Here is a 15,406-nt window from a genome sequence, read left to right as displayed (position 1 = left end):
TTTAGAAATACATGTATGTTTGGTAGGTACACACCAAACTCATCCACAGGAAAGAATAAGACTGGGAAAGGCATATTGAAGAAGAACTTTGGTTTTGTTCTATACACTTGTGTGTGCATGTAGGTATACATATGTTATATACATAAATATATTCATATATACCTTTGAAGTGAAATCTTATAATAAGTTATCAAAAGAAGGGAAAATAATATTCAAGAAAATATCTGGATTATAATTTTTCTATTTGTGCTTGTGTGGTTTTTTCTTTCTTTCATTAAGCTGCATTATCCGGGGCAAATACATTTCCCTTTGGGTACTCCACGACCCCAGTTGGATTCGACTGATGACCTAAAAGAGTACCCTGGGACAATTAATCTAATTTCCTCCATCCAAATGGGTGTGTGGATGATTCAGACTCTAGCAACAGGTTTGGGAGTAGATGGTGAGTCTTTTCCAACCCCTGGGGAAGAGATTTCAATTTTGACAGTTAAGAGTTTCTTTCTGCATTCTTCCTGGCACATCTTCTGGAACAGTCCTAATTTAGAGTTATCATCTTCTTTTATACTGTTTCACTATTTTCTGATTCAATCTCAGTTTCCAGATTCATCAATCCCAATAACCACCCAGGGACCCACTCACACTCAGCTGAATGTTCTGAGAAGTGAGTTCCTCTGCCTTCTTCTCGAGGGAGGACACCCAGAGCTTCCGCTTTTGACGGCAGCGGGAGGCTGCAGCCCGGTTGCGCTCCAGAAAACGCTGCCGCCGTTCATCAGGATCTTCATCCACTGTGCGTCGCCGTCGCCCTCCCGTGCTGGGAGTGGGCTGGGCTGGTGAGACCTGGGGCCCAGAAAGAGGAGTTACTTGAAGGGAACATCAACCCTTTGCAAATTAAGCCTGATGTCAGGTAGGTTAGTAAGCTCTGGTAAAGATCTGGTAAAGGGATGTACCAGTCTCTGCAACCAGAGCATGTCTCATCACCATGCCCCTGAGTTTCTCTTTTCTCTGCCTCCCCATTTCCTTCCAGTCTTCTCAGCCCCAAACTTAGATAAACCACAGCTCAGGTGGAAATTGATTATTTCTGAGACAGACAGACAAGATGAAGCTAGCGTCACTTTTTGTTTCTTAACAACAGGGAATCTTCCTGTAGGAGGGGAAACCGTAATGGGGACTGGGTGTCGGGGGAATTTTTAGGGAGACAGGAATAAAGATATTTGAGAATCACTGATTTGGACAAGCAATATATACAAACAATTGAATGCTACAACAAGTTTCAGAAAAGGAGGAAAGACTTTACTACTGGTGAGATACTGGCTATCATGGAGAGATATGGATTAGTACATTCTTTTTTTTTTTTTTTTTAAGATTTATTTATTTATTTATTTGACAGAGAGAGAGACAACGAGAGAGGGAACACAAGCAGGGGGAGTGGGAGAGGGAGAAGCAGGCTCCCCGCAGAGTAGGGAGCCCGATGTGGGGCTCGATCCCAGGACCCTGGGATCATGACCTGAGCGGAAGGCAGACGCTTAACGACTCCACCCAAGGCGCCCCATGGATTAGTACATTCTTATTTTTTTTTTTTTTAAGATTTATTTATTTATTTATTTATTTGACAGAGAGAGAGACACAGCGAGAGAGGGAACACAAGCAGGGGGAGTGGGAGAGGGAGAAGCAGGCTTCCTGAAGAGCAGGGAGCCCGATGCGGGGCTCGATCCCAGGACCCTGGGATCATGACCTGAGCCAAAGGCAGACGCTTAACGACTGAGCCACCCAGGTGCCCCAGTACATTCTTATTTATAGTCCGTTATTAATCATCCTCAGCGATCACCCTCCCCACCTTGTTTGTCCTGTTTGTTTTTATGCAAAAAAACATTTTTAATCCCTTTACACACTGGTGATATAGGACAGCCTTTTGTCTTTAAACTTTAGGCTGACGTCCTCTGTCACTACAGTACTTCTGGATCATCTTCCCTTTCTATTAGCTGGTATGTGTTCAGAGAAGATAGACCAACTTTATAAGAGCAGGCAAAATTAAAATGTAGAGAGGCCAGCCATCTGTATAAAAGAAACTATATAAATGTAAAAACAATGCCAAAAACAAATTCTTCCTGGATCTGTTGCTCTTAGAAAATATCTATATTAGTAGTTCCCAAGGGCCAGAGCTCACATCAGTTGCATGAGACTAAGCATGAGCTTATAAAAAACAGAATCTTATACTCCACTTCAGGCCCTACTAATTCATGTTCTCCATTAATATAGATAATCAAGAGGTAATTTTATTTATTCACACTAATATTCTCTCTCCCAAAAGAAAAAATGGAGAAGAAATTTAAAACTCAATTTAACGAGCTGGAGGCCTTGGGTCATTGCTTCTCACTGTACTATGGAAGTTTATACTAATTCTCTTGAGACTTCAATTTCCTCTTTGTCCTGAGCTTGGCGGAGCACATGGGAAGACTGGCACTTTAGGGGGATGAGGAAAAGAAACGGTAGGTTCTGATTCTCTCACAGTAACTCAGCAGCTCATGCAGGGAAGAGAGCTGCAAGAACACCAAGGGAAAGAAGGGAAGAATGAGAAAGAAAGGGGTCAGCGGTGACTAAAAAGGAAGTCACGTCATTTTCTCGAGAGGGCAGCAGCACAACTCAGGCGAGGTGGCTCCTGCTTTGCCATTTCCAGGGACTGGCATCGGAGGGGGTTCTAGGAGGGAGGGCCAGCTCCGCTTCCAACAAGCAAACTCAAATGAAGGCTTTAGTTGTTGGCCACGCTTTAAGGCGGCATATGGCCGTTAAATGTTAGGACATGTGGTGGTAACTGACAAAGCAGGTGGTGACATCAGAAAAAGGGGCTGGACAAAGATGTAATTCTAGAAACCCATCTCAGGTTGTTGTCACCTGTCCAGTGCAGATACTACAAAAACTAAGGCCTATTCAGTTTTCAAAGAAACTTATTAAAACTGAGGCTTCCTTGGGAAAAGAACGGGGCATACAAAAGGGACTATTCTGGCTTTAGTAAGACTTTCATTTCTCCGTGATAAAAAGGGATTAAATTGATAAGGAAAAGGTGTTCTTTTATGTCTATTTACTAAGCCATCTTAGTACTGTGACACCCCATTTTACTCATATATTGTTATTACCTAATTTTGGCTACAAAACCTAATCAGGTAAGATTTTTTGGTTCTTGTTTTTGTCTTTGTTTTGGTTTGTTTATTTTCTGTAAGACTTAACACATGGGAAAGAGACTAGGGGAGCCTCCTTTGGTGCACAAAGTGGTTTGAGTCAGGTTCTGTCACATTTTAGAGGGTTTTGCAGATACGTCATTCACATATAGAAAAAACCGAAAACCAAAAATTGAGAACTCTTCTCTGCCAGCTCTGCATTCTCCAGCTTGTCTGATGTAAATGTAACAGAAGAGTAGATAAAGACTGGTGCATTCTGCTACTGTCAAACTGTTAACAAGAACCAAAGCACAAGAAGATGCCGAGAAGACTGAAACCCGCTCTTTCTGCTCCTCGAAAACCAGACGTAACATAAAGTAACGGTGACACAGCAGGCTCCCCCGTCCAAGGGCCCAACTGACCTGTGGCTGGGCAGGGGATGGGGCATCAGGGTGTTGGATGAGGAGCTGGCTCTGCTCAGGACGGGCCGTCACCATGGTGCTGGCAGTACCCACCACCATTCCACATCCACCATTGATTGAGGAGACTTGGTGGGTTAGGGTGGCTTTTAGTCTCTGTAGGGAACAATAATAAAAAATTGCTTGTCAAGGATAAGATTCTATCAAGGGTGAGAAGAGAGGGCTTAGATTTTAATACTGACCTTATAGATCACTAAAATTTCCACACCAATTTGCCCTTAACAGAGGAATTAAAAAAAAATGACAGGGAGAATGTGCACCTGGATCCCTAACATGCCTACTCTGTTCCTTGGCTATCATCCTGGGCACAGTTGGAGGGTGGGGGTTGTTGAAGTAATAGAGTCCAGATGAAAGCTCTCTCCTGGAACCTGGCCAGGTGCTGGTTACGCAGCTATTCACCTCTTGGCCAGCTCTCCTGCCCACTCATCCACCCTCCATCTGTCACCCTGGAACTGAAACAGCAAGCATTCCACTCCAAACAATCTGTGCTGCCTCTTCACTGCCATGGTCTATGTACCAGGCTCTAAAGGTAGAAGAGAGGAGAGAGGAGTCATGAATCAGGGTCTTTTCTTTTCCAGACCCCACTGCAGGGTATCTTCAGCTTTGCAAGCCCCAGAAGGTTTCTTTGCCTGGCTCACTTGAAAAACCTAGGCTGGTAACACTTCTTTAGAAAGGGCCAACACTGCCCCAAGCTGGGATGTACTCACCATCTTGGCTTCTGATGGCATAGGGTGGCCAGAGGGAGAAATGGAACCACTGCTGTTAACTGGTGGGCCAGGGATACCAGGAATGTTGGGCACCATAGACACAGGTCTGGCCAGCTGGATCAAGAGGAGGAGGAAAAACCAGAAGGGAACATAATACTAGTGGTGGGGCAACAGCTCCAAAATGAAGTGCTTTGGAGACTGGCGTGTCAGGGCCTGTTCTGTGCAGCCTGTCCAGAGGGCACAGAGGGACAGCCTGGGAAACACCTTTCCCCACGGAGCACCACAGGGTAGGGAACCGAATCCTTCAGTGCTGTGACAATTTCCATGGGAACGGCTGGGGCTGTATCTTGAGGAAAGTGGTGGGCAATGTGGGAGGCGCTAAGCGCCAAGTGATATCAGCCAATCAGCAGGCTGGCAAGATCAATTCCTAGACCAGGAGCCAATTGTCCAGATGAGTCTTTGTCTAGTGTTCCGCAGTGCTGGATTGGCAGAGGTTCACAGAGAGTTTAGGCAGGCTGCCACGCTCAACCAATACAGACCAGAGCCCCCGTTTCCCTGGGGCGCATGTGTGTTTATGAGCATTCAGGTGGAAGGGAGGGATTAGTGTGTGGGCAGGGCTGGCTGCACCAACGACAGAGCTCACCGATATAACAGAAGGCATCTGTACCGGAGGCCCTGGCAGCACAGGCATAGTCTGTCCATTCGCAAGATGCATGACGAGAGGGAGGGAGCCAGTGGGAGACCTGAGGAGACACGAAGTGAAATGCTCATCATACAGACCCTTTTGTCTCTGGATCTTCCTCCTATAATTACAGCAGATTGCCCAGGCTTCTCTAGTTAGGGAAGCTACAGGGCAACACTATAAAATCTTGACACTCTCATGAACGTGGAAGAACCAGGGAATGCCTCTTACCTTACCTTACAGATGGACAGATGGCCAGAAATGGGAAGATCTTTACACCTTGCAAATTAAGCAAACACCACTGAATTCAAACGGGTGGGAAGCTAATCCTATTAAGATTTCAGAACAACGAAACAAACATCCCTACCACTGGCATGTATAAATTCTGTCTTGCCTTAGCTGGGACTTGGGCCAAAGTTGTCATTTTGCAAAGCTGAATTATGTCATATGATAGCCAAATATGAGTAAGTTTCTCCTGTTCCTTTGCATGTACTGCTCTACCTTGTCCCCAAAAGATGTCACTTTGTATTTTTCCTTGTGGGTCCAGAGAACAATAAGCTTTAAGAGGCTGAATCCTGACAACAACCTCTAACCCCATGGGTACCTGGGGACAGGAGCTCAAGTCACCTCATTAGGAAGTCTGTATGGACCACGCCAGGACTGAAGACAGACAAACAAAATTAGGGGTAGCAAAGACCAAGAACCCCAGACTGAGGGGGAACACCAGACTCAAAAAGATGACAATGGGTTTCAGCCCATCATTCAATAATGCCCTCCAAACCTTGTACAGATCAAGGCCAAGAAGTAAATATACTTCCCTGTCGCTTCCACCATTATGATGAACTTCCTAAAGTTTTAAAGATTCTTCTTTTAGATCAAAGAAGTATTAAACCTCCAAATTCAGGAAGTATTATCCCCAAATAAATACTTACTTGTTTACTAATAAGGTAAAGGAGAGGTCTGCTTATGGGGGGATATTTTATTTTGAGAGACAATCTCACTGACTCATTTTCTTTGAGTATTCAAAAACAGTCCCTGTTTTGTTTTGTTTTTTACCAAGTACAAAAAGGTTCAGGCTCCACTGTTTCTCCCTGCTTTACTTACCCCAGCTGCCTGTTAGATGGTGGAGCCTGTGTGATGACAGAAGTTGGGGAGGGAAGGGTCGGGTGAAGTGGATCATAGCCCAAGTGGAGAGGTAGGGAGCCAGGGCGCACGATGGTAGGTGTGGGGGTAGAGATCACGACAGGCTTTGGGGCCACCTCCTGAGGAGAAGAGACCAACAGAATACAAAATGCTATAAGGGGCTGCTTATAGGAAAATATGTAGCTGGTTAAATGTAGTACACATTTACTGGAAAGAGCACTACAGTGACTCATGTAAATCATGCCCTAACTCTATCATGATCATGGACCCATACTTCACTCACCCATTCAATAGGAATGCTGAGTTAAAGCTTTTTGGCTATCTCCCCTTCAGGGATGATTGCTATATGAATGAGATGAGAGTTGGAAAATCACTTGAAATCTTTATAGAAGCACTGTAGTGCCATATAACTTCCAAGGACTGTCATAATTTTTCACTCTTTATTCCAAATCTGATGGCTGAGTGTTCTCTGATCTCTAATGAAAAAAAGGCAGGGTGTAAGACTGGTGAGAAGGCAACCTAGTATCTCCTACAGACATATACCCCCACTCCCACCTTTTTATTTTAGGTAAGCTCTATGCCCAGTGTGCGGCTTGAACTCACGACCCTGGGATCAAGAGTTGCACGCTTTACTGACTGAGCCAGCCAGGCACCTCCAGATGGATCCCTTTAAAAAAGGCTATGGAAGAAAAGGCTATGCAAGTTTAAGGGTCATGTTGTAATAAAACAAACTGCTTCTCACTGTTAACTTGTTTGGGACCTCAGTTGCTAGTGGCCACACTGGCCCTCACACATCTCCCGACAACCTTTAGGACCTGGTTGCTAATGAAAAGGGGAGGGAGGAGGGACAATTGTAATGTTTATGGAAGAGGTAGTTTGGAGAAGTTATCAAACCAAATTTGGAGGGAGGTAAAATGAGGTATAGATGCTCTACCCACAGGGAACATTAAAATTAATAACCCCTGGTAGAGCAGTAGAGTTTGGAAAGAGGCATGAGGGGGCTTCTGAGGTTCTGATAATATCTGGGTGCTGGTTACACAGGTTGTAAACTTCATGAAAATTCAGTGAGCTATATACTCACAATTCATGCACTTTTCTGTATGTATGCTATATTTCAATAAATTTATGAAAAATACTACCTCATAAAAAGTTTCCTTTAAAAAAATAACACTCAGGGGCGCCTGGGTGGCTCAGTCGTTAAGCGTCTGCCTTCGGCTCAGGTCGTGATCCCAGGGTCCTGGGATCGAGCCCCACATCGGGCTCCCTGCTCCGTGGGAAGCCTGCTTCTCCCTCTCCCACTCCCCCTGCTTGTGTCCCCTCTCTCACTCTCTCTGTCAAATAAATAAATAAAATCTTTAAAAATAAATAATAAAATAAAATAATACTCAGAATTCTAGCAGATTTTCTCTTTGAGTCACTAGAAGCCTTCCTTCTAAAAGATTTTTTTCCGGGGCGCCTGGGTGGCTCAGTCATTAGGCATCTGCCTTCAGCTCAGGTCATGATCCCAGTGTCCTGGGATCAAGCCCCACATCGGGCTCCCTGCTGCACAGGAAGCCTGCTTCTTCCTCTCCTATTCCCCCTGCTTGTGTTCCCCCTCACTGTGTCTCTCTCTGTCAAATAAATAAATAAAATCCTGGAGAAAAAAAAAAAGATTTTTTTCCAAAATCATTTAATGTCCAATTTATGAATTACATAATTTTTCTTTCCCACTTAATAACTGAAGTACAGGGGCACCTGTGTGGTGCAGTTGGTTGGGTGGCCGACTCTTGGTTTCAGCTCAGGTCATGATCTCAGGGTCGTGAGACTGAGCCCCATGTTGGGCTCCACGCCCAGCGTGGAGCCTGCTTGGGATTCTCTCTCTCCCTCTGCCCCTCCCCACTCCTCTCTCCTTGTCTTAAAAAAAAAAAAACCAACACCCCCCACCAAAAAAACCCAAAATAACTGAAGTCAACATACATAAAGTACATTAATCTAAAGGATATAAATAAATGACTATATATGTAACATCAAGACAGAGCCCATTTCCAGCACCCCAGAAGGTGTCCCTTCCCAATCCATACCTTCCCTCATGAAAGTTAAACATTTACTTTGAGTTCTATCATCAAATAGTTTTGCCTCTTCTTGAACCTAATGTAAATGGAGTCATGTGTGTACTTTTGTGTCTGAATTTTGTTGTTGTTCAATATAACTTTTGTGGGATTCACCACATTGCTGTGCATGTCATCAGTTCATTCTTTTTTAATGCCATGTGGTATTCCATTTTATTTCATTTATTTATTTTTAGAGAGAGGGGGGTGGGGGAAGCAAAGGGCAAAGGGAGATGGAGAGAGAGAATCTTAAGCAGGCTCAATGACCAGCATGAAGCCCGACATGGGGCTTGAACTCATGACCCTGAGATCATGACGAGCCGAAACCAAGAGTCAGGTGCTTAACTGAGCCACCCAGGTACCCTTACTATTCCATTTTAGAAATATACCACAATTTATTTATTTATTCATTCTCTTATTGATGGACATTTGGACTACTTCAGTTCTTTGACCATTATGAATACAACTGTTATGAGCATTCTTATATACTTTTATATAGTCGACATACACACTAATTTCACTTCCATATAGACTCAGAAGTGGAACTGCTGGGTCAGAGAATAGGTGTAATTTATACAAATCTTCTAAACAATGAACATTATTTAAGTATAATCAATCCTGTATCACACATTATTTATACAACTAATGAATCAAAACTTAATCTACCTACCAACTAACATTTGGGATAATTTTTTCTTTTTAAGATTTTATTTATTTTATTTTATTATTATTATTTTTAAAAGATTTTATTTATTTATTTGAGAGAGAGAGAATGAGAGACAGAAAGCAGGAGAGGAAGGAGGGTCAGAGGGAGAAGCAGACTCCCTGCTGAGCAGAGAGCCTGATGTGGGACTCGATCCCGGGACTCCAGGATCATGACCTGAGCCGAAGGCAGTCGCTTAACCGACTGAGCCACCCAGGCGCCCCAAGATTTTATTTATTTTAGAGAGAGAGAGAGCGTGCACTCAAGTGGGCAGGGGGAGGAACAGAGGGGGAAGGAGAGAGAATCTGAAGCAGACTCTCCACTGAGTGCAGAGCTGGACACGGGAGTTGATCCCACACCCTGAGATCATGACCTAAGCCGAAACCAAGAGTTGGGACGCTCAACCAACTGAGCCACCCAGGCACCCCTGGGATAATTCTTGGTAGAGAATTTACCTTTTCCTTGAGTGGCGGGGAGCAGGGACTAGAAGCAGGGCTATCAGGTGGGGATGAGTCTACCTCCACTGGCTCTTCTTCTTTGATTTTGATGTCTGGTGTGGAAGGCAAAGACATGTCAAGGGGCCCTGCAGCAGCCTGTTGAAAGAGAGAATAAGCAAAGTTCAACCCCATGATTCCCTACAGGCTGAATCAAAATCTTTCCAGGTTCTTTTCTTTTTTTTTTTTTAAGTAGGCCTCACACCTAATGTAGGGCTTGAACTCACAACCCTGAGATCAAGAGTCGCATGTTCTACTGACTGAGCCAGCCAAGAGCCCCAAGAAAATATACTTCTAAGTTCAGCCCTTGGTCAAAGAACTGAACTGTAAGTCAAAGAAATATGAAACCTAGGTTTTATGTACAACTCTGGCCAGATCATTTTAATTTCTCAGAACTTCTGTTTTTCTAACTGTAAAATAGAAATAATTCCTGCTTCACCATGGGTGAACACTTATAAAGATTCTGAAAGGAAAAAAAAAATACTTAAAAATGTTTATAAAGACCCTGAAAGGAAAAAAAAAAAAAAGATGTCATTTAAATCCATGCAAATATCATAATTATATAACTTTTCATGAAAGTAAAATGATTCCTGAATCCAGTGCTTGCCTATTTCCAACCAGCTCTGCTGGCCACTGGAGAACTGTGAGCACTTTTTCTGCCAACCAGAAGGACTAGATTACCCAAGTATCAAAAGCAAACAAAGGCAAATTAGCTATTGAAGTACTACAAACAAGATAGGAAAGATCTTTTCCAGGGAACTTCCCATGCTCGATGGTGATTTCATCCCAACATCTGATGTTAGAGGCCAGAAGTCAGGAAGCTAGGGTTTGGGGGTAATAAGGAAAGGAAAGGCTGGCTATTTGATCAGTTAAAGAAATTAGAACTTGATCCTAGAAGTAGGACTGGAGAAAACCAGAAAGGAAAGAGAGTACCTTTCTGGCAGTGGTGAATCACTTCACAGAACCATGGAGCTGTAAATGGCTTTGCAGGGATCCATAAACCATCTGAGAGGGCGGCCCAGACACTGCACCACGCCAGGAGGGCTGCCACTGCAGTCCGGTTTCATGACAAAATAGATCCTTTGTTCTATTCTTCCCATATCTTAAGCTTCTTGGTCAAAGAGGAGCTTGTTTCTAACTCTTCCCTTGCTACCTTAATCCTAGAAATCTTGGTAGTTGAGCACACTGAAGATAATCTGGCGTCTACCACATTAGAGAAAGTGGTAATGGTTCTTTCTCTCCAATCTGATGGGGGTGAGCAATAGCAAAGATGCTTTCATTTCTGCCCTCATTTTTTTCTACATTGTGAAGATGTTGGGCCCAATTCAGCTAATTCTGGGATCCCTGAAGTCAGAGGGTGGTGGGAAGGAGAGGCCTCTAAGTAAATAGAACCAAGGGTTTAAAATCCCTTTGAGGCATCTCCTAGAAAAGCTGTGGTTCAGTGAAATTTTAGACTCAGTCAACATTCCTGGATACAATCTTCTACTGAGTCTGTTCTTCTCATCAAGGGGAGGTAAAGACCACCCCTGTATAGACAGGAAGAAATACTGAGATGCCCAATGGATAAAAGCCTGACCAACTATGAATGGCCTCCCAGAAGTGTCAACTGAGTTAAAATGGCAGTACAAAAGACTTCACACTTTTAAAGGGAGGTTAATTTTCTTGAATTTGCCTATAATGAGTTTGATTTTAAATCGCTCACATCCTGGTGGAAACAATTTGACTGATTTGTCTTGGGAGAAGGAGAAATGATGGTGGTGGGGGGGATGAGGTAGGGAAGCTGTAAAATAAAAGTATACCACATAGGCTGAAGCCACAGAGAGATGAGAGACTGGAGTCTCTAAAGAAAAACAACGAGAAGACTGTGGCTAGTCCAGCCATTTGAAAGTAGAACTACAAATATATGCCATTGGATTTCCCTGCTTTCTTTCGATTTGAGGGAGACAGCAGGAAAAGAAGCTCAGAGGAAGCTACGGAAGTTGGAAAAAACTCCAGTGATAAGGACACCTTATCTTGCATTCTTACAATTACATTTTAAGCTGGATGAAAAAAAATCATGCACAACTCTCTTGATTTACCTGCTCTCTTCTTCTTAGAGGGAAAGAACTCAGAATAAGGGATTCCAACATTCTAATCCTCTCTACAGTATCCACACTAAGTGGCCTACATCTAATTGCACACACTTTGCGATAGCGTCCACCTGCTGGTCCTATTTCTACCTCTAGGCCACACAGAGTAAGTTTAACCACTCTTTTACCTGAAAGCTCTTCACATATTTGAAGACTACAATTTTTTTCACCTTAAAACTTCTCTTTTCCAAGCAAAACTTCCTCAGTTTCTTTTTATGTTCCCAAAGTGACATAATTTTTAGTTCTTTCACCATCCTGGTTGATCTCCTTTGGAAGGCATTAAAAACACCCTTCTTGAAGTTTAATGTCTTGAATATTACGAGAAAGCTACCTGAAGGTAAGAGGTGCATATGTTGAAACAAAGAAGTGTCAAGATTCAATAAATGTTTGTTGATTGGCTGACTGAATGATAACAGTCCAGGTGAGAAGTCTGATTAGCTCAGAAAAGAGTGAGAGATCTAACCCCCAAAAATGTTATCTCACAGAATCTGAGTAATTTATCATCTTTTAACATCCTTAACATATTCAGAAGAGAAATAATTAAAAAAAAAAAAAAAAGGATTACTGAACTAATGCTCCACTGAAAGGGCAAGGAGCCTAATTTTTGGTAAAGACAGACTTGTGCTGATCCATCACATCTGGAACCCCTGAAGACGTGGAAGGCTGACTTGGATTAGTGGGTATTATCTGGTTCTAAAGAACGAAGCCCATAATTTTGTGCTTTAACCGACTAAGCAAATTATCCCAGGGCACATTGAAAATAGCCTCCATCTGAACACTGCCAGTTTGTCAGCAAAAGTCCCGCCTCTTGCCTTTTTTTCCTCCTCATCTGCAGCTTTCTTGAATTCATGTTCAAAGGAGCTAGCTAATTCATTGAAGAGCCCCACCTCCTCACAATTCTTCAGGAATCTAGTCGGAGTAGGAGTCTGATCTGCAGACATGGGAAAAAAAAAAAAGGAAACTTTATTTTAGTTTTGACCTGAAATTGAAACTTGACAGTATACAGAGAACACATTTTTATTCTTCTGTTTGGAAAGAGTCTCTGTGTTAGGGCAAGTTTGCTTTTACGGAGCGAGAGCAGGTGAAGGCCAGTACTAGGCCACCAGAGGGTGTCTGTGTTGTGCGGCCTCGAGGCCGGCAGGCGGAAGACAGGATGATGTTTTGTTGTGTGACTATCCCTGTAACCCCCTTTCTCCCAGAGGCTGGTTTCACCTCCCTCACCCCCAAACGAAACAAAACCACCCACCCAGGTGGAGTCTGTGAAACCTCCAGATCTGAAAATCAAGAACAGTTAAACGACATTTTCTCTTTAAACTTACTCCCTGCTAGGTCTGAAGTGAGCAGGTATAAGCAGATGGACGTTAAAATCTGATGAGGAGAAGAAACTGAGGATCAGATGGTTGACTTTGCTTGCTAAAGCTACCAAATAAGAAATGGTGCCTTGTCTTTCAGTGGTCACTGAGGTAAGGGTCTGTTACCTTCTGAAGGCATTCCAGGCAAATCTAGGGGCTGGGGAACAAGACAGCAAGATCATGAGCTAGAAAAGGAAACTGCAAACAATAGAGCTCATTTTACAGAGACCTGGGCCCAGAGCAAATTCCGGAAACCAGGATATTTGGATTTAGATTTGCCAGCCAAAATATCCTCTCAGGGGCTGCACAAATCTTTCCTCAACAGTGCCTCTGCCCTTGGGAAGAGGAAGGCAATCAGTAACCCATGGGAACTTTCTAAGCAACTTGAATTTTAGATTTGAGCTCCTCTCTCCCCATTCTGGTTTTCTAGTTTTTCTCTCTTAGGTCAGTTGAATTCTGTTCCTGGATCTAAACTTCTATTATGATGGTTTTCTTTGACATGCTAGTCACCTCAGGGACTCATTCATACCCCAAACCACTAAATTGAATGACAGAAATAGAACAATGTTTAAATGACGTTTTAAGGAGTGAGACCTGGGATTAAAATCGTTCCCTTTAGCATGATCGATTGGAAATAGTCCACTGGGATTTTCCAAGGAACAGCATAATTTTTTTTTTTTTTTAAATTTAAACAAAACCTCTTCTGAATCAGAGTGTTTGGAAAAGTTACCACTACCTCCCAAAATAGTTTTAAAAGGTCCTCTGGAAGCTTTGGTTGGCCAATGATGAAGCCACTTTTCCTCCATCCCCGGGTGAGTGGAGGTAATATCATCCTTTATGCTCAAGAGTTCTTTAGTAAGGGCACACACAGATCACAACTCAAGTGAAACAGGACGGGGCAGCTAAGGGCATGGTGATGGCAGAAGAGGGCCTTTGGCCTCTCTGACCTGAGACCCATACAAACTGCTCCCAAACAACCAGCCAGAAAATACATAGGAAAACCTTTAGTGTGCTCTGATGATTCTAAAGAAATCAACAAGTGTTCACTGAATACTTTCTACATGTTTTGATGCTATATGCATATATACTTGTGGGTAAATTTGGGGGAGGACAGGGATAGGAGTATAGGAGTTTTGCCCAAATATATAAGACATGGCTCTTGCCCTATGGAACAATGAAAATGTTTTCTAGTTGAGGAAATAAACCAGTATACATAGACAGCATCATAGTATACAAAAAAATAGGTGCCATGTGTAGTAGAGAATAAATTTGTTAGAGTAATTAAATAAAGACAAATTAATGACAGAAGAGTTAGGAAGTTTCAAGAAGTGGGACTTGAGCTGGGCCTTCAAGAATAGTTTTCACCAGGAGAAAGATGAAAGATTTGGAGGGTAAGAGGAGTAAGGCAGGTAAAGGCATAGAGAGAGGCAGGGTATGGGGACCACATATAGGTGAGGAGGAAAAGGTATGCCTAGCGTAAAGATAATCAAGTCAGGGGGAGCCTGGCTGGCTCAGTCGGTAAAGCCTGTGACTCTTGATCTTAAGGTCATGAATCCAAGCCCCACGTTGGGTGTGGAGCCTACTTAAAAAAAAAAAAAAAAAAAAGATAATCAAGTCAGGTATATAAGTTGTATACAAAGTTGGGTAGGTAGATTATAGAATTATAGATTATAGAAAGCCTGAGAGTCCGAGTATAAATAGCCTTGAAAGTAAAAGAAAATAGGAAGATTAGGACAGATTTTTAAAATTTAAATTCAATTAATTAACATATATCATTAATTTCAGAGCTAGAATTCAGTGATTCATCAGTTGCATATAACACCCAAAGCTCATTACATCACATGCCCTCCTTAATGCCCATCACCCACCCCCCTTCCCTCCAGCAACCCTCAGTTTGTTTCCTGTGATTAAGAAGGGTCTCTTACGGTTTGAGCTTTTTTTTTTTTTTAAATCTAAGAGCATTTTATTTAGAGGGAGATGGTTTTTAGTTGTTTTTTTTTTTTTAAGTAAACTTTATCCCCAAGGTGGGGTCTGAACTCATGGCCCTGAGATCAAGAGTCTCATGGTCTATCAACTGAGCCAGAAAGCCAGGTACCCCAGATTAGGACAGATTTTGAGCAAAGCAGAAGAGTTTAGGGAAGACTGGCTTTCCTTTCTTTTTTTAAAAGATTTTATTTATTTGAGTGAGAGAGAGCACAATGGGGGGGGGGGTGGAGAGGGAGAAGCGGGCTCAGGGAGCCCAATGCAGGCCTCAATCCCAGGACCCTGGGATCAGGACCTGAGCCAAAGGCAGACACTTAACCGACTGAGCCACCCAGGCGCCCCAAGACTGGCTTTTCAAGAGAATGCAAGATTAGAATAACAAACCAGTCAAGGAGGCCAGCTAGGAGACTTTGGAGAAACCCAAGAGTAATGAAGGTGGTGGAAGGAACAGAACAGAGAGAATGTGAAGAAAGAATAAAATAACTCAAGATTTTT

General features: G+C 42.9%; 1 protein-coding gene across 6 annotated transcripts in view; it reads right to left on the bottom strand.

The window, feature by feature from the left end:
- The window catches only part of LOC123843696 (cyclic AMP-dependent transcription factor ATF-7), an 89,708-nt gene that overhangs the window by 9,680 nt on the left and 64,622 nt on the right, over nt 1-15,406 (bottom strand). For 5 of the 6 annotated variants that reach the window (XM_045873306.3, XM_064591169.1, XM_064591167.1 and 2 more), the window contains 7 exons: nt 12,389-12,507; nt 9,409-9,546; nt 6,125-6,282; nt 4,982-5,081; nt 4,339-4,452; nt 3,575-3,727; nt 640-837 (listed from right to left, as the gene is read on the bottom strand). In XM_045873306.3, the coding sequence (XP_045729262.1) occupies nt 640-837; nt 3,575-3,727; nt 4,339-4,452; nt 4,982-5,081; nt 6,125-6,282; nt 9,409-9,546; nt 12,389-12,507 (980 nt within the window). The remainder of the gene's footprint in view (nt 1-639; nt 838-3,574; nt 3,728-4,338; nt 4,453-4,981; nt 5,082-6,124; nt 6,283-9,408; nt 9,547-12,388; nt 12,508-15,406) is intronic. The other variant, XM_064591168.1, reaches the window with a different exon arrangement.

Source organism: Mirounga angustirostris, unplaced genomic scaffold (assembly GCF_029215605.1).
Source record: "Mirounga angustirostris isolate CCGP_5_RB_7025 unplaced genomic scaffold, mMirAng1.0.hap1 SCAF_5, whole genome shotgun sequence".
In the NCBI taxonomy this organism is placed as follows: domain Eukaryota; kingdom Metazoa; phylum Chordata; class Mammalia; order Carnivora; family Phocidae; genus Mirounga; species Mirounga angustirostris.
This window is presented reverse-complemented; position numbering and strand designations above follow the sequence as displayed.